The following is a 19,898-nucleotide window of genomic DNA, read 5'->3' as shown; positions in this document are numbered from 1 at the left end:
GTATGTATACACACATATACATGTAAACATACATATTTAAAAATATTTTATGATCTCTAAAATGAGATGAGATGCATTTTATAATCAATGGTATCTTAGTTTCAATGATGTATAATAATATTTTGCTTAGCTTTTTGTAGAGTCTTAGGTTATGCCAAGGAAATATGACCACCATTGGGATTCTAAAGATTCCTATAGACTCCTTGGCAACTGTCAGTCTTTTTTTTCTTAATAAAGATTTTATTTATTCATTTGAGAGAGAGAGAGAGCATGAGTGGAGGAGAGAGGCTTAGGGAGAGGGAGAATCAACTCCCTGCTGAATAGGGAACCTGACACAAGGTTTGATCCCAGCACCTGGAGATAATGACCTGAGTCAAAGGCAGACACTTAACCTTCTGAGCCATCCAGGTGCCCTGGCAACTGACAGTCTTATGATGGAACATGTCAAGTGATCGACTTATGGCTCTAAAATACAGATGGAGAGAAATTACACCAACTCCCTACCTTCATTCAGGATTCTTCATACAGTATTCCTATTCCAAATATGAAACTAAAGTAAGCCAAGATGAGTTTACCAAGATGGAGTAAGTAAGCCAGGACCTCCTAAGAGTTTGAGGTATTAGAAAGTGTTCTGCAAACCCTAAAGGGTGACCTTATGCTGGGGTTATTCATTACATTCTGAACGTAACATACTGTTCAGGCACCTGGGAATGTCCTTTAGGGTCACTGCCTCAGGAATGTACCAAAGATCAGATACAACCTGTGTTTCAGGCCAAGTGTGACATAGATCCTTGACTCTGAATGTGGAGCCATGGAGTTCTTTAATAACACAGCTATCAGAATTGTTTATTTTGAAGAAAAATCACATCATAGAATATTTGTAATTATAACTTTGGGATATATGTATTTATATATGTGTGTATGTGTATAATATAATAATGTGACTTTAGAGAGGGAGGACAAAACAGATATCTAGGGATGGGAAATTACGGTGTATGTGATTGAAAGAGAAATAGGGGTGAGTTAGTTCATGGAGAATCACGGATACATACTGATGTTAATTAAAATATGATTTATGTTCCTTTTGGAGTTCTTATGTATGGTTTACTTGAGGCTGGGGTGTTTATTTTATTTGCCAATTTGCAGTGGACGAGGAGTAATCAGGTTTTTTGTTTTTGGTAATTTTTAAAGATTTATTTATTTATTTAAAAGAGCTTTTATTTATTTATTTGATATAGAGATAGAGCCAGAGAGCATTAGCAGGGAGAATGGCAGAGACAGAGGGAGAGGGAGAAGCAGACTCCCCACTGAGCTTCCCAGATGCCTCAGGAATAATATATTTAAATGGAAGAAGAGATGGTAAAAAGATAGTAGCACATACAACCAAAGCTACTTACCTTTTCCTTTTGGGAACGTCAAAGCACCTGTTAATTAAAGAGTGTGTAATGTGTGTTTGTGTGTGTGTGTGTGTGTGTGTGTGTGTGTTCTCCAGTGTTCAGATTCTGCTAAAATGAACTCTCTTCTCTCCTAAAGGAAAAGACTTAAGAAGAAGGAAGAAAAGCAGTGTTCCAAGTCTTGAATCTGATATAGGTCTTTGTCATAGGGTAATTGTGCCTTCCGGGCTTCTGTTTATTCTGAGAAATTACGAAACAAGTGGCATGGTTACTTTAACTTCATGATTAAATCTTTGTGATTTCTTTAGTCCACTGTGACAGAAGTCTCAGAGCACAAAACCATGCTTGATATTATTTTGTATCATACATTACACATTCTGAGTGCAGAATAGATGTTCAGGAAGTTGGTTGAATGTCTTGCTTTAGAAAAAAACCTTTGCAGAAATACATACAATCTATGCAGTCTTAGTTTTTCATTCTTACTTTCTTCCCGGTTTTCTTTTTGACCTTGAGATACTTGTCTTTGATCAGAAAAAGGCTGAGGCCTTACTTTATGGTTTGGAATTGGCACAAGGATCTAGTTTGAGATGTTTCTGCATAAACCCCAAACAGATGGCTGGATAGTGTTTGCCAGTAGCCTCAAAACCCAACAAGTGGATGCAGAAATGTCCAAAGTAGCTATCTAGTTGAATACATATGGCAAAGAGATATAAGGGGGAGATGGCTAAATTCTCAGATTTAAATAACCTTTTGGATCACTAACCAAACAAGAATTTGTTACACTATTATGAAGCATAGCTAACCAAACCAAACATTTTCTCAGCTCTGAAGGGATGGAATTAATCCATACAGCTATATGAAACCCTCCTTTCCTTTACATATGATTTATGAAAGTTTTCTAAAACTTTTAACTAACATTTCCAGGACATCACTATACAGTCACCCTAATTTAGATGATCTGAACTGGACTCTTTCTCTTTTTAAAAATGATTGTCAGAGGGAATGTTTCCTAGGAAGATTTCCAATTTGGGCCATAACTGGTAACAAACTAGTCCTTGTGCATTGTACTACCATAAAACTACTGGACAATGTATGAGGCAACTATTTTCAAGTATTGGTCAATGGAAAGAAAGCACAGTATTTCAATCCTGAGAGAAGGAAAGCTCATGAGATGAGCCTGATGATCACTTTGGCTCTCTTCCAGGGGAGAGTTTCCTGATGTAGCATTGTATGCTGAAGTCTGCACTGAGCACAGCAGTCCTGCTGAGCTAAGGAAACAGATCAGAGTCTGGGGCAGTTGAAGCAGCTGGTATCTGCTGGGCAGGGCATTAGAATATAGAGAGTAGCAAGAGGAAGGGGGGAGCAGAAGTGTGTCTGGGTATACCCAGGGAATCCTTGGCCTGCCTGGAGTGCGCATGTACAGACAAAACCATAGGAGATTTACTAAAAGTGGTGGCTTCGAGGTTGAGAATGGAACAGAAATAGTAGAGATCAAGCAATACTAGGAGATGTTGGCAGTCTAGCCCAACCACATTAGAAAGACCTTCTTAACACATTATTAACATTCTAAGCTTCAGAAGAGACACAAAAATTTTATGTCTTAGGGGTAAGGAACATGCTTTCAAGCAGGATTGATAAAAATATTTTGTAGAGTTAGGTAGTAATTATTTTAGGTCCTGTGAGCTATACAGTATCTGTTTTAACTGCTCAACTTTCTATTGTAGAGCAAAAGCAGCCATAGACAGTATGTAAATGAATGTGCATGGTTTTGTCTCAATATAACTTTATTTGTGAAAAAAGGCAGAGGGCCAGCCTGTGTCACGGCTGTAGTTTGCCAGCTGCTCTAGAGTAAGACCTACTCTAAACCCACCCTAACAATGCCTAGAGCCAAGTGCTGTTGAAATCTGCCGTGGATATTGAGTTTGGAAGTTGAGTTCTGTTGCTGTCAGAGGGGCTTAGGAGACATCTTCTTTGGCTTTTTACGAATCCATCCAACAAAGTGAAGACCAAGCCCATACAGGATGAGTGTGAGCAAGCAGGTTAACTTCTGACAAAAATCATCTCTGCAGAGGAAGATCAAATCCAGAATATGTTCAGTGTATCATCAACAATTAGTAGGTATGCAAAGAAATAGGAAAATATTAATTTTAATATTAAAATAATTTTAAAAAGTCAACAGAAACTAATCCCTAAATGGCCCAGATGTTGGATATGGCAGACAAAACCTGTAATACAGCTATTATAAATATGTGTAAAGAACTAAAGGAAAATATTGTTATAAGGAGTAAACATATAGGGCATCTCAACAGAGAAATAGAAACTGTAAAAGAGTCTAATAAAAATTTTAGAATAGAAAAGTTGAATCATTAAGATGAAAAATTCACAGGATGAGATTAACAGGAAATGAAGATGATAGAAGAGTCAACGAACTTGAAGAGAGATCAGTAGGAGAGGAGATAAAGCCAACTCCTCATCAGAAACAATAGAAACCAAAAGTCAAAATATGAAAGGAAAGGAAAAGTCAACCTTAGATTCTATGTCTACTGAAAAATATCCTTCAGAAACAAAGATGAAATAAAGAGTGGAGTATTATAGAGCCATGCTGTTCAGTAGAAATAGAGTACAAACCACATACATATTATTTTAAATTTCCTAGTTGCCCCATTTAAAAAATGTTAAAGGAAACAGGTGAAATTAACAGTATGTTCTATTGGGCCCAATAAATCTAATATATTATCTTTTCAACATGTAATCAATGTGAAAATTATTAAGTAGATATTTTACACATTTTTGTACTCTCTGAAATCTGGTATATATTTTATACTTAAAGAACAACTCAGTTTGGACTAGCTACATCTTAATAGTTACTTGGTGTCTTGTGGCTACTGTGTTGGAATTGGATAGCAGAGTTTTAGATCAGAAAGAAAAGGAAATGAACATGTTGCCTATGTCTAGAATGTTCCTCAAGCTATCTTATATACAGCGTGTAAATTAACCTTAGCAAAACATTGCCTGCTCGAAACCCTGAGGAGTGGTAAAACAAGTTAATTTGCTCATTCACTAATTCAGCCATTTACTCGATATTTACAAAATGCAAGACCCTATTCTAAGAGTAGAAGACATCAACAAGAAAACAATCTAATCCCCTTTCTCAGGGAGCTTACATGCTAATTAGCATGAGAGCTGCATTGGCAAATAATGTCATTATAATTTGATAAACTAATGTAAGTGAGACACTGTAAGTACACAGAAGATATGGGGGATAAGGGGCAAGTGGGATTAAGGAGAGTCCAGGAAGGGTACCATGTATCAGAGTTCTTGGTTGTAAGCAACAGAAACTGACTCTGCCTAACACAAGGAGGAAAGGAGTCTCTGGCTCTGAGGAGCCATTCAGGGGTTTTTAAGCAGAGCTGTGGCATGGGCATTTCAGTTTTTAGGAACAACACTCTGGCACAGTAGATTGGGTAGTACTTTGGAGGGATGTGACCAAGAAGGCAGGGAGAAAGGTAAGATGCTGGTGCTTATCTAGGTGAGAGACAGTGAGGGGCTGAATCAAGGCCCTTGGGAATGGAAAAGGTAGTTTCAAGAGGTCAAACTCATTCTGGAATGTAGAGCTGTCACTGTTCTAACACCTCCTTTTCCAGTGCACTCAACACCATGCCTATCATCTCCTCCCATAAACACAACATAACTCACTGACATTTAGACATGCCAGTCCTGCTCCCCCTTCCTAAAATGGCTTTGCCCCTCCACTGTTTTGCTCAGAGCCCTCCTTTCCAATTTAAGGGGTAGCTCATGACTGCCTGCTGCTCAGTAGTCTCTTAATTAATTCCTTGATGCTCTGCGGTTATTGTTTTGATGGATAACCTGTCAAAATAGGTTAGAGAACCGACTGTGTTATTGTTTTATGTGGCTGCCATACCCCTCTGCCATCTGCTGTAAGCTGCTTGAGGCCAGTGATGCTGTCTTGTTCTCCCTTGTGCCATCTGGCCCTAAAATGGGCCCAGCACAGAGAGCTCAGTACACATTCCTGATAATGCTGGCCCCTGACATCGCCCAAGACACTGGAGTCCTATTGTGGCCGATGGTTTCCATCTCTAAGCTTCTTGTCATTGCAGTCTGAGGAACATTAATCTCGCATATGCACAGTTCTTCAGTCACTCTCCACTCTTCAACCTTAGGTAGCTCCATTTCCAATGGAACTGTTCTCAGCTGGTAAGGCTACCAATCCTCTCTCCCCACATTTCCTCCGTAGGCACCTCAGCTTTCATCAGACTGACCTCTTCACTGGCCTAGAAACAAGCCCACTTATGATGATCCTCTGTCCCGAGTTGTGCTCAGATATTCTTTCTCTTCCCTTCTGCTGGTCCAGATGTGAGGGTATCCTTCAAATCCTAGAAGTCTGCTCATTTCTTTACAGTTCCAGCCCTTGCAGATCTCTCTATGGCTAAACAGCATTTCTGGTGTGTCCTGCAGCAGGATGATTTCCAGATTTGTTGTTTGCTCTTCTTTGTCCCCAGCTAGATTGCAAGCTGCTTGAGGGTCACTATCTCAAAGGGTGCTTAGTATATTTCCAAACACATAGGGCTCTTGAATGTGTATCAGGATTGGCACAAAATAGGTCCATTTCTATGACTCCCATTTTATTAGCCAACTGTGTTTTCCATCCCCAGATTTTAGTGTGTAAGGGGTGCTGGAAAGAAGCTGCTCTCTGAAGTGACAACCCAGAGACTTCAATGAAACTTGTAGTGCCTCTTGGTCAATCCTGCTTCTGATACTGAGTCACTCCCCATTTGTGGTGATTTTAAACCTCACTTTATGATTCACATTCTAAAAATGGGGTGAGGTTTTCACAGCGAACCCAATTCCAGTGTGAACTTAGCCTCACAATTATTGGGTTCCTCTGTGGTTTCCAGCTGCTAGCACAGCACTCTGCATGGTCAAGCATCTTGTGGCTTATTGGATATGCTGTTGTCATGGCAAGTACCCAGAATCCATTTCACAGGATTATGATAGAGGGATCCCTGTAATAAATTTGTTCCACTAGGCTTTTTTGGGACTGTTTATTATCTGTAACCAGTCAATATCTGGACCTGGGATGGACAAGCTAAGGAAGTGTAGGTAAAGCTTTGGGGCTCTTCTTTCATTCATGCTTTGAGTAGTAGTCTCTGTTCCTTAGCTAGACTGTGCCCTTGTCTGTAAAGAGGAGGTCAAGTGCTTGACTCCATATAACATCTGGGAGAATTGCTCTAAAAATGATTGAAAAGAGAAATCCCTAATGCCAGCATATGTAAATGACAGAAATGGGGTAGTTTTATGAAATTTGTATTCTAGTCCCAAGACTTCCACTAATGCGCTGTGTGACTTCTGGCATGTAATTTAACAACAGCAACAACTGCTATTGCTGACATCATAAGGAGTTTGGACTGGGGCCTGGCACGTAGTAAGACCTCTATGTTACAGAGGGTTCATTACTCCCAGTACTAAACACTCTGTGTATATTCTCTCTCTTAATCCTTAAAATTATGAAGTGAGTCTTGTTGTTCCTACTGTACAGGGGTGAAATGAGACTTAAAGGCTGTATAGGATTCAAGTCCCAGGCCCATGCTCTCCTGTGTTGCTATGTTTGATTTCCTTGGGTCTCTGTTTACTCATCTGTGAACTTGAGAGTTGGACCTTTGGTATTTAAAACCTTTGAGCTCTAAAATTTCTCAGTATTTGTCCCATTGCCCTCACCCTTTTCCTTCTCCTCTCGTCCCCTCCCCCACCCACACTCATCTGTGAATTTTGCTGGATTCATCATCACGGGGTCAGGAGGATGTTTTTCCCATTGAGCTATGACGCTGCATGTGTCAGCACATGGACTTGTGTTGTGGCTTTTTGTTGTTGCTGGACTTGGCTTACATGCTGCTGTTGTAGGGAGAGGAGGAGCCTGACTCTACTATTCTGCTGTCTTATCTTGGCCTGCAGCCACCAGCACACTGAGTGACCTTGATGTTTGATGGGACTTGAGAACAGCTTGAAGGGAGAAGTCCGCTGGAGTCAGCTTTAGGGTCTTTGGGCTCTGCCTGGTTCTCTGATGAGATCTGGTTTTGGAGCACTGTATTTTCCAGGCTGTTTGCATACGTCTGGTCCTATGGTTGGTAAGAATCTTAGGAGAGGGACTTGGAAGAAAGATTTCCAGGCTTTCCATTCTCTGCACAGCTGGAGTATCCTGGCAGATTTCCACATGGGGAGTTTCGCAGATTGTTTCATTATGGTTCTGTTGTAATTGGTGTTTGTAAAGTACTTTAGTTGGGGGAGTTTGCATATATTCTAGTGGTTTGTTTTGTTTTGTTTTGTTTTTGTTTTTGTGTGTGTGTGTGTGTGTCTGTGTTCCAAAGATCAGAGTGTTTTGGCACTAGAAGACCTAGGTTTTAGGGTTGTATTGATCACTTCCTAGCTTGGTGCATCTAACACACCTGATGTTATGGCCTCTAGTTGATGATTCTGTGGATAAGGTCTTAATCATGGAGGAAGAGTCCTATTTGTCACTGTACTGGAATGTGTGAATTATTCCAGTTAGAAGCCTGGAGGTAATATCTTAGGGCATCAAACAAGGGCCTCAAAACAATGAAGGTGATGGATAAATCACTCCTCTCACCCCAAATTTCTTCATCTGTAAAAGATTATAGTTATATCTGCTTTACTTAACTAAAATGGCTATCAAATCAAATGAAGTATGGTATGAAAATATGTTTCTGGGGGTGCCTTGGTGGCTCAGTTGATTAAATGTCCAACTCTTGGTTTCAACTCAAGCCATGATCTCACAGTTGTGGAATTAAACCCTCCTGACCCCATGATGATGAATCCATGCTCAGTGTGGAGTCTACTTCAGATTCTCTCTCCCTCTCCCTCTCATTCACTCTCTCTCTCAAATAAAATATTTTAAGATATATTTTAAAAATATGTTTTTAAAAATTATAAATGTATGAAAGCAGTTATTTTTAGGCAGTATTATACAGGGGAACTGTTTTTACAACCAAAAAAGACAAAAACTATTAAATATTTCTATTCTGATTAACCCCAGCATAGATTATTTATAGCAGGTGAAAACCTATACTAAAATTTCCTCAACATTTTATTTTATTATGCACCAGTCAGAAGGATATGGGTTAAATTATTCTAGACCAAAATGAATATTGTAAGTATTCCATTAATAAGAACTGATATTATTCAGGGCAAATAGTAGCTCTTTTGTGGAAACATTAATTTTTCATTGATTCAGATTTTATTAATTTATCATAAGAGCAAGAAGTAGGTTCAAACTGTAAATGGACATTAATAGTACAAACAGAATTATGAGTCTATTAAGAATCTATATACATAGAACATAATTGTAATGTGAGTAAAGGCTAGACTTTTATGTACTAATTCAAATTGGCCTAGATTGAAAACGTGTTTTTTTGACTCACATTTTATAAAGCAAATATTCCCTTCCCCTTTACTCCAAATGAACAAGATGATTCCATTTCTATTTCTCTTGATTGGTAAACCATGCTTGGAGGTACCATCTGGAGATAGTTGGGTTTCTGCCAGGGATTTAAATCAAGCTTGCAAAGAGCTACCTGCCTAAGGCAAAAAGTGCTATGATTTAAGAGGAAAGAACATGCTTTTATTTTACCATCTAGTAAAAGAGAGTGAAAGTACTTTGAAAAGTTTTTTGTTTCACAACAATAGCCTTATATTATAAATGAAAGTATTTCCAAAATATAATAATTGGGGAAATTTGGGAATCTGATTACTAAAATTTGCGTGATTATTTACAAGTCTGATATGAAGTCATATGCAGAGATCTTGATGCTAAAGGCAGATATTTCTGTATAAGAAGTGGCAACAAGACAGGGAAGAGACAAGTAATACAAGTTGAAAACCATCCAGACCTCCTCGTGGGCAGTGTTGAAAACCCTGGACCTGTGTGGATTGGAGATAATGTGATAGTTGTCCTTTTTCATTTTTATTATTTTTTTACACAGATTTCTGCTTGGCAGATTAGCCAAAGGCAAGAGGAGCTAATCTATGTTCTAAGTCTGCCCTCTGCAAGACCCTTGTAACAGAGCCGAGGCCCGAAGTCCACCGCGCCACCATACCTCCACCCCAGACATTACTCTGGGGTCTGCCTGAGACTGTCGGTGTGAAGATGACCAGTGCCTTCCTAGCATGACGACCTTGGACCATGTGATCGCTACCCACCAGTCAGAGTGGGTCTCCTTCAATGAGGAGCCACTCTTTCCTGTCCCTTCTGAGGGTAAGAAGCGCAGCAAAGAGCCACAGCTGTTTATAATGACTTCTACTTGATCATTCTTTGGGTGGGATCTTAATATGTAAAAAAGAGCCAGTTTATCACTTTCCTCAAGTGCAGATTTTTCCACTTTTGAAGCCTGGGGGAAGTATTTTAGGAAACTTAGAGTCCCAAACAAGAGGGCCTGGAAATACCAAAAGTATTGGTGCTTTCTTCCAAGGAGCATAAACTTCAAATTTACAAAGTACGTCATACTCAACCTTATAGGGTGTTACTCCCAGTAGCAATTTGGATTTTCTCAGTTTTTTTTTTTTATTTTTTTTTTTTATTTATGATAGTCACAGAGAGAGAGAGAGAGAGAGAGAGGCAGAGACACAGGCAGAGGGAGAAGCAGGCTCCATGCACCAGGAGCCCGATGTGGGATTCGATCCCGGGTCTCCAGGATCGCGCCCTGGGCCAAAGGCAGGTGCCAAACCGCTGCGCCACCCAGGGATCCCGGATTTTCTCAGTTTTTAAAGCATAGTTGTGAAGCGTGACATGTGCTAGAGCCAGGTTGCTTGGGCTTGGATGCTGGCTCTGTCACAGCTAAGTGATGTGCCCTTGGGTAGATGGTTTATTTAACCTCTCTGTGAAGTAGTTTATCTGTGTAGTAGGGGTAATTACAGTACCTTTCTCAGGAGGGCTGTGAGGATTAAATGAATTAATATATGTAAAGTGCTTAGAACAGTGCCTGGCACATGGAAAGAGCTCAGTTAATTGCCATCCATGATTATGGTGAAGCTGGCTAAATTGACTTCTAGGGACCTGCTGCTCAGGGATGAAGGTCAAGGTAGGGGACAGGAGATATTTGCAGAGCCTTGTTGGGTGAACCTGCTCCACTGCAGCTAGCACTGCTCAGCTTCATTTACAGCACCTGGAAAGTGAGTTGACAGGTGAGCTGTCCAGTATGGTGGCCATGTGGCTATTGAGTCCTTGAAATGCAGCTAGTCTGAATTGAGATGTGTTTTAAGTATAAAATACATCGAATTTCAAAGACCTAGTGAAAGTAGGATAATTCATTAGTAACTTTTATATTAATTATATGTTAGAATTACAACTTTTCAACATGCTGAGTTGAAATTTATATTACTAAAAGTAATTCACCTCTTTTACTTTTTTTTTAATCTGGCTATTAAAAAAATTAAAATTACATATGTGGTTCAGCTTTTATTTCTGTTGGGCAGTGCTAGTCTAAAGCATTTGGTTACGTGCAGGTAGACTAGTTTGTTTGGCTAATGATGGCAGAAAAAAGTTTTATGTTAGTGCCTTTATTTTTAAAAAGTTTTCATATAATAAAATTGATCTCTTTTGGTATGCAGTGGTGAAACTTTAATCGATTTGTGTAACCACCGCCACAATTAGAATATAATTATTTAAAAAAAAAATTTTTTTTTGAAGGCCGTTAAGTATCCTAGGACCAATAAAGTGCTAGAAAGGTAGGGGAAGAGCCTCTGGGCCTCATTCAGCTGGATCGTCAGTACAGAGTTTGCACCTGGCAGTCCACAGACATGTATAGTTTGGACTGCATGGAGTTTGAAGTGTGAATTTGAATGTGAATGTATTTAGTCCAGACAGAAGCTCTCCTGTTCAGCCAAAGTCTCCATCAGTCCCTGTTGCCTTTTGCTTTTCTCCTTTGACTCAGCTATATTTCTGTGTGGCCTCTAAGCATTTTTGTGACCGCCAACCAGTGGAGTAGATGCTAGGATAATAGTGAATAAGGCTTCCAGTCTCAGCCTGCCTGGGTGCTGTTTGTAGGCATGCTGAGGTTATCCTTCATGTATACAATGTTAGGAAAACACTCCGTCAGCGTAGAGACAGGTGGGCGTGGGTGTTTCTGCACTCACCAGAATGGTATGTCTTGTGGTCACCCCTTACCTATCCTTGGATTTTCCTTCATGAGACAGTTTTGAAGAGTGGGCTTCCTCACATCATTGATGGTGGTGTCCGGTATCTGTTTCAGGGGGCACCGAAGAGCATCTCCCAGCACTGTCATCCTACTCAGACCAGTCTGAGAGCTCCTCCGGGGAGAACCATGTGGCGGATGGAGGCTCCCAGGAGCTTTCCCACTCAGAGCAGGATGACTCCTCCGAAAAGCTGGGCCTCATTTCTGAAGCAACCTCCCCTCCTGGGAGCCCTGAGCAGCCCCCACCTGACCTGGCCTCGGCCATCAGCAACTGGGTTCAGTTTGAAGATGACACCCCCTGGGCTAGCACATCACCGTCTCAGAAGGAAACAGGTGAGACAGATGGGAGGTTGAGAAGGGTTTTGGCTTAGGTCTGTGCTCACCAGGGGTGCTTTTCCAGGAGAGATCTACAGGGTTGCCAGGATTCTACTTTTACCAGAACCCTTTGGTGGCAGCCTACAGGAGAGCTGGTGGAGATCTCATCTGGCTTAATTCTACAACTAGGCTTTGTTATTCAAGCATATAGAAGGATTTATGTGTTCTGGGCCATTTCTAGCCTTCTGTACTTGTGCCTGGATGTTGACCTGTCTTTGGAACTATGCATATTTATTATCTATTAGGTATTGGAATTATGTTTGCTCAGCACCTAAATTATAAGCTCCTTATGAGCAGAAATGCATGTCTTTCAGAACGTGGACCACCATCAATTTCTAATAGAGTCACTAGGTAAACATGGATATTCTTGTGTCCCAGACCCGTTAGATCTAAATTTTCAAGGGTGGGGACTGTCCTTAATGATAATTCTCTTATTTTGTGGCACTTAAATAGCCAGAAGCTACCCTGGGGAGCTTAACAAAGCCAGAGAATTGTTCGTCCCCACCCTGGTCACCTGGCTGCTGATTCTGTTGTGTACCAAAGCATGCCAATGCTGACTGGATCACTTTTGTGACCATCTTAGTTCCCTATGTCCTGCATAACAAATTACCACAAACTTAGTGGTTTAAACAGCATAACCTTATTTTCTTACAGTTCAAAAGTCTGTAGTTCGAAAGCCCCTGTATTGGACTTGGTGTCACTGGGCTAATTCAGAGTGTTGGCAAGGCTGCATTCCTTCCAGAAGGCTGTAGGGAAGAATCTGTTTTCCTTGCCCTTTCTAGTTTTTGGATGCTGCCCACATTCCGTGGCACATGTCCCCTTCCTCTGTCTCTAAAGCCAACATTGTTGCATCTCTCTGCCTTTCTTCTGTAATCACAGCTCCCTCTGATTTCTGCCTACCTCTTTCACTTTTAAGGACCTTGTGATTACATTGGGCTCACCAAGATAATCCAGGGTAATCATCCCATTCTAAGGTCCTATACTCTTTCATATTTTTAAAAGATTTTATATTATATTTTAAAAGATTTTATTTATTTGATAGAGAAAGAGAGAGAGAGCACGAGCTAGAGGAGCAGCAAAAGGAGAGGGAGAGGGGCAAGCAGACTCCCCAACTGAGTGCGGAGCCCAACACAGGGCTCAATCTCAGGACTCTGAGATCATGACCTGAACAAAGTCAAACACTTAACTGACTGAGCCACCCAGGCATTCCTATATTTCTTCATATTTAAACATCATTTTCCCTTGTTATTTATCATTTGGTTGTGATCTTCCTCAGAGCTTTTGTTCAGTAGTGCCCTAGATCAGTGGTGTCCACTTGGAGAAATCTGTGTGTTGGCTGGATGGCCAGTTCTACGAAATGAGTGGTCATCTGATTCTTTTTAGTTTTTAGTCTAATCTGACAATATAGAAATGATTTGTCCATCAATGTCTCATTTGTCCACTCTAAAAAATGCTTCTCTTAGTTTATTAATTTCTAGCAAGAAGACCCTGGACCTCTTTTGGGCTACAGCTTCACCCTGTGTGTATTAAGTAAACTTTTTCTAATGGACAGCCCATGAATGAATTAGAATTGGGGCAAGGGAGGTTCCCTGGGTGGCTCAGCGGTTTAGCGCCTGCCTTCAGCCCAGGGTGTGATCCTGGAGTCCCAGGATTGAGTCCCACATCAGGCTCCCTGCATAGAGCCTGCTTCTCCCTCTGCCTGTGTCTCTGCCCCTCTCTCTCTCTCTCTCTCTCTCTCTCTGTGTCTCTTATAAACAAACAAATAAATAAATAAACAAACCTTTAAAAAAAATAATTGGGGCAAGGGAGATACTTGATGTGCTGTATTTAAATGTGCTGAAATCAGGAATCTGTTTGTGAGGTGTGAAATATATCCGTGTGTCTCAATGCATGTAGGTGGTGAAGTTCAGCCAGAAATAAGGAAAATCTGTAGAAACTGTTCATGGCTTCTGCTGTCTTTCTAGCCATGTCAGTATCACCAGAACAAACCGATTCTCGTTCCTATAATGTAGTTGCAGTTTCTTTGTTTCTTCCTATTTTATTCCCGTGTCCTGTTTGCTTCTGTTACGTGCCTAGCACTTTCTAGTCAGACATCTCTATGTCAGGAGAAAGAGGAAAATGTGTATTTTAGACTTGGGGGAAGGAAAGTTTCCTCTACCCTCCAAAATTTCTTCTGGCTGGTCTAAGACTTCAGTTGACATGAGACAGATTCATAGGAGAAAAGAAAGTATAATTTTGTACTTTGGGAACCCCATGTATAAAAAAGGTTCATAGGCTGATAAAATGAGGTGTATGTGCCATCCTGAGCTAGGGAGTGGGATAGGGGCCTGAGGCTTCAAAGGAGGGGAGGACAGTTCCCAGGACAGTAAGAGCAGATGTTTGGATGTTTGCCCTGCCATGCAGATGGGTCACTCAGGTAAAATTTATCTCTGGTAATAACCCTTATTTTGGGAAAGATACTCCAGTTAGATTCTAACCAGGTAGTTAAAGGCGGGACAGTAGTTTCTCTCCAGCCTGCAGGATCTCCGTTGCCTTCAGCTCAAAATAGTCCCCATGCCAAGGTGGTTTTGGGGAGACCTATTTTGAACCCCTTCAGCCCTGTCCCATGCAGCTTCTTTGTGAATATTTTTTGATAAGATGATCATGATCTTGACCTAAAAGAAAGAGGGAAAATGGGATGGATTCCTCATCTGGATTTCTGGAAGCAGACAGTGGAACCTTCCATGGCCAGCTATTCCATACCTTCACATCTAGGCATGTAGGGAGAAGCTGGGAAAGATAGCAGATGTGTGCACACACGTGGAGTAGTTAGGTGGAAAACTGTTTTCTGGGATACTCCTTTTCCATCCCCCCTGGGTCCCGTTCCTGCACTGTTCATAGTTTTTCTGGCAGACAAAGAGCAAAAGAAGAAGGGAAAAAAAAACCCAACCAACCAAATAATCAAAAGAGTTTATTTTTTAAGCTGTGCCACCTACAAATAAAACCAAGGGAGTGTTGGATTTCAGCCTGGAATGGCGTTGTACTACTTGCCCAAATTAAAATGCAAGGAGGCTGGAGGCACAGTTGAGTAAGGGACAAAGAGACTGTCATTTGTGGTAAATCTCTTATTTTTATAGCATCTAATCATCAGAAGCTACACTGGGGATCTTAAATAAGCCAGGAAGTCGTTACCCCCTACCTTGGTGACCTGGCTACTTATTTTATCTTGCACTGAAGCATACTCAGGTTGATTGGATAACAAGGAGCAACAGCTGAAGGGGAAGACTACTCCAGAAATGTTTTAAATCCATCAGGGCAGGGATCCCTGGGTGGTGCAGCGGTTTAGCGCCTGCCTTTGGCCCGGGGCACGATCCTGGAGACCCGGGATCGAATCCCATGTCAGGCTCCCGGTGCATGGAGCCTGCTTCTCCCTCTGACTATGTCTCTGCCTCTCTCTCTCTCTCTCACTGTGTGCCTATCATAAAAAAAAAAAAAAAAAAAAAAAAATCCATCAGGGCAGCAACTTTGTTTTGGATTTTGAGTAAGTGCCATTGTGGTTGGTCTGGAGAAAAGGAGACACATCATCTCTCTCAGAAAAATATGAATAAAATCAGTCAATGGAGTGACAAAGTCTTTTTGTAACCACACATAGAAGAACAATGGCTGGCGTCAATTATTTGGACCTGAGGATGCTAGGAATGAGGAGCAGATAAAATCATGCCCTCTTTGTAAATATTATTTCCTCCATTAAAACCTCTGAAATTTCGTGGAGACCAAATGTGAAATTTGTATCTCTTTGATTTAACAAGAACACTTTGGCTCAGGCTATGTTGATAAATATTCTCTTTAAAAAGATTTTTATTAGAATCTTAACTGCCAAATACTCAAATTTAAGACTTAAAGTAGCCACAAGAATACTGTTCCCATCTTTGTCTGAAAATGCCGTGTGATTAAACTGGGTTACCCAGTGAAAAATGTCAAAAAATTTAACTGAAAACGTGTTTGCTGAACCTCAAACCTTAATGCATAGATATTCTGCTAAACCTTTAGAACAGCAGCAGAACACAGCAGATCTAAAGTGTTGAAACAAGCAAAGGGAAAAAAACCTACCAAACTTCTGGTGAATCTGTTCAAATCAAAATTGGATCTTTATATTGTTCTCTTAAGAAGTATTTTTGAGGGCAGCCCAGGTGGCTCAGCGGTTTAGTGCCGCCTTCAGCCCAGAGCCTGATCCTGGAGACCCAGGATCGAGTCCCACATCGGGCTCCCTGCATGGAGCCTGCTTCTTCCTCTGCCTGTGTCTCTGCCTCTCTCTCTCTGTCTGTCATGAATAAAAAATAAAAATAAATAAAATAAAATAAAAAATTTTGAAAATGAGCCTAATCCCAGGTGGTATTTTATTCACATTGGATCTCTTAGCAGTAGTGTTTCTGAGTTTCCCTGGTGGCAAAAAGTTTTCCTAATTTAGTATTTTTGTCTCCTCTATTTTAAAATTCCACCATGTAACAGGAAGAATGTAGCAGTCAGCTTATATATTACCTAAAATCTTTTTTTTAATAATAAATTTATTTTTTATTGGTGTTCAATTTGCCAACATACAGAATAACACCCAGTGCTCATCCCGTCAAGTGCCCCCCTCAGTGCCCGTCACACATTCACCCCCACCCCTAAAATCTTTATAAAGATCCTCTCAGAGCAAAGGCTGATTCCATATATGTGCATTTTACAAGTGTATGTGTGTGCTTAGAATATGTTTGCAAATACAGATAAATTGACTCGAAAGAGGAAAGTTCATTTCCAAAATTAAAAAAAAAAAAAATTCTGGCACTATTTTCAGCATGAAGCTTCCTGTTCACTCATGGTGTTATGTGCTGACCTTCCTCCACAGACATGGATGGCAGTTTTGCAGCAAGGCCAAGGCTGAATTTGACCCATTATGCAGATGCTGCAGGATATGCATAATTACAAACAAAAAAATTTTCATTTCCGGAACATTTGTTCCACAGCCCAAGCAAAACACTAATATTCCCTTGTGCTTCAAATGTCTTCCCCAAAAGCTTGGGCTAAGGCCTTCCCATTGTATCTGGAGAAGCTCATTATCTGGGACCAGAGAAAGAGCCACTTGTTTGGGGGAAGACCAGAGATGATGTCAGCCATTTAAGAGGGAGGCAGGGGTGACAGCTGAGAGACTTAATCCTGAAGAAGGCTAGCCCAGTGGTTACTTTCTATGATACTTTTTATTCTGGCAACTGAGGGTGAATTGGTGGGTGGGAGTGGAATAAGAGCCCAACCATTTGGTGAATATGTAGCCAAGGCGCATTGCATTTGGCATGCATATGTATTTCCCTGTTCAACAGAGGAGGTTTTATTTTCTTTTAATACCTTGAATTGTTCTCTGCTTTTAAGAGTAATTAATGACCTTTCCGGAATCCATCTCAGCCGGTGATGTACTGGGGGAAGGATTCTAACAAAGCCCTTCTTCCTTGGGGCCTGATGCCCTCTGCCCCTCTCCACTGGGCACCACTCTGCTCCCATCACTGTATCTCCTGCTGTTCCTGACAAATCCATTTCTGCTCTTGCTGTTTCCTTGGCCCCTAACTCTTCCTCTACATGTTTACTCAGAGCTCTGCTCAAGCATCATTTCTACCTGCCCCAACCACCTAGCTTTTTTCTGCATTAAATGTCTTTATAGCCCATGTTTTGACCTGAGATTAGGGTTATATATTTGTTTGCTTATAGTCTCTCTTCCCCACTAGAAGAGAGAGATATTGTCTGTCTCATTTACTTTCTGCCCAGAATGTGGAGCATGGAACTTAGTAGATACTCACTTAATATTTGTTGGATTAATGAATGAATAATGAATGAATGAATGAAAGATGAGCTGTTAGGGAGAACTTGAGGCATGGCATCCTCAGTGAAATGGCTTTTTTTTTTTTTCCAAAAAATAGGCAAAGAAACTAGGCTAGCCTCTGCCCCATCATGCTCTTTGCTTAACAGCTATCATCAGTTTTGATTTCCCATTATTATACACACAGTGTGCACACACAAACGTGCATATGCATAGCACAGAGATACACATATGCACATAATATACACACATAGTATATGTGTATAACATGTGCTTACATATACATGTATAAGTAATATATGCATAATATATAATTATGATACATATACAAACATACATATTTCTCTCCCTGCTGGGAGCTGTCTTAAAAACACAATTAAAATTGTCGTATATTTTTGTCATATTTGAAGCTACCATTATGCCATCTGGGCAGGGGAGAGGATCTCTTGAAAATGATTTCTTCCAGTTATCTAAAAGGGACTTTAAAGCATTTTTATCAGAACCCTAATATTTTCCTCTTCCAGAATGTGCTAGCTCATCCAGGGGGGTCCTTGTGGCCTATCTTACCCTCAGCACAGGACACAAAACACAATAAACTGCCAAGCATGCATTAATTAACTAGTTCATTCATGCAAAAAATACTTAGGTGCTGGGAATGCAATTATGAGAAAATTGGCCATAGTCCCTGCTCTCCCCACACTGAGATTACCTAACGGTTGGGCAGTCTGTTGCTAGTGAAGCTTTCTGGGGCTTCCTCTGAACCAGTCCCGAGACAGCTGCTTGGTATTGCCAACTGTGAGCAAGCAGGGTAGCCACAAACGAAGAATGGAATTAGATCTATTTTATATTAATGGATGAGCATGTTTACAGCATTGGAAAAATCATATAGCCCTAGTGATTAGACATCAAAGTTAAATAAAGGATATGGCATCAATGCATATAAATATTTAAATTTTAGTCTATTTAAGATCTCAAAGAATAAAGAAAAATATTGTGTTTGTTGTATTAATTGTTTTAGGTGACAGCTTGTCAGTTTATTATTCATTCAACCAATGGTGCTTTGTGGTAGTCATTGTTCAGGGCACCTGGGATACAGTCGAATATTCCGGTCCCATGGAGCATACTTTCTACTGGAGAAGCCATACCAGAAACACAATAAAACTGTAGATACAGTGTGTTAGACAGTATGGTTTGGTTAGCAGGAAGGAGAGAAACATGAGGAAAAGAAAGAATGGAGTGAGGGAAGATGTGAAGTTTTACATAAGATCGGGAGTGAGTCTCTGAGTGTTAATTTTTGAGTGAAAACATGAGGGAAGTGAGGAGTGCTCCTTGCAGAAATTGGGGAAGGAGTTGTCCAGATGAACTGCAAATGGCAAGCCTCTGAGGGGCTGCAGTGTGTGTGTTGGTGGTATGTGACTGGAGTGGAGTGACATGGGGAGAAGGGAAGAGGATGAGGCCTTAGGTCATGAGGACTTGAACCATGTAGGTGCTTGGAGGGCACAGGTAGGACCTTGGCTCTCACTCTGGATGGTGGGAAGCCATCGGAGGGTTTTGAGCAGAGACATGGTAAGGTCTGACTTTGATTTGAGCGGGTAATTGTGTGAAAGCTGTGTGGCTGCTCTGTTGAGAACAGACTGGGAGGAGCAGGACACTTGGGGAAACAGGGTGACCCAGTGGGAAGCCTTTGTAACCATCCAGAAGGAATGGTTGTTCCATGAAAGAGGGATATGCAAAAATGACCTCCAAAGGCCAAAGGAGCCCTAAGGCCCGAGAGAAAGGCCAAGAGATCCACCTTGACAGGAAATGGTTTATTAAAGGAACTTAGGAACAGAAGCATGTCTTGGGCAACTGCAGGTGTAGATCTCTGTGACCTCACTTCCCATAAGACCTCCTTTTGTAGCCCTAAGAGGTTAGGGAGTAATGTGGGTAGGACCACCCCAGAGGGAATGTTTGAGAGTAGCTGTGTGTCACAGTCATTTCTCCTGTGCTGATTGTGGACGTTTTGCCTCAAGGGTGAGGTTAGACGGGAAAGAATGTTGGGGGTTGGGGCTGTGCTTAAGAAGGCTTCAGGTCATCAGG

The 19,898-nt window shown here is 41.0% G+C and overlaps 1 protein-coding gene across 5 annotated transcripts in view; it reads left to right on the top strand.

The window, feature by feature from the left end:
* STON2 (stonin 2) overlaps positions 1-19,898 on the top strand; it is a 144,425-nt gene that overhangs the window by 24,677 nt on the left and 99,850 nt on the right. For all 5 annotated transcript variants that reach the window (XM_072762175.1, XM_072762174.1, XM_072762172.1 and 2 more), the window contains 2 exons: positions 9,410-9,681; positions 11,675-11,950. In XM_072762175.1, coding sequence (XP_072618276.1) covers positions 9,594-9,681; positions 11,675-11,950 — 364 coding nt within the window. In that variant the 5' untranslated portion in view covers positions 9,410-9,593. The remainder of the gene's footprint in view (positions 1-9,409; positions 9,682-11,674; positions 11,951-19,898) is intronic.

Source organism: Vulpes vulpes, chromosome 6, assembly GCF_048418805.1.
Source record: "Vulpes vulpes isolate BD-2025 chromosome 6, VulVul3, whole genome shotgun sequence".
In the NCBI taxonomy this organism is placed as follows: domain Eukaryota; kingdom Metazoa; phylum Chordata; class Mammalia; order Carnivora; family Canidae; genus Vulpes; species Vulpes vulpes.
This window is presented reverse-complemented; position numbering and strand designations above follow the sequence as displayed.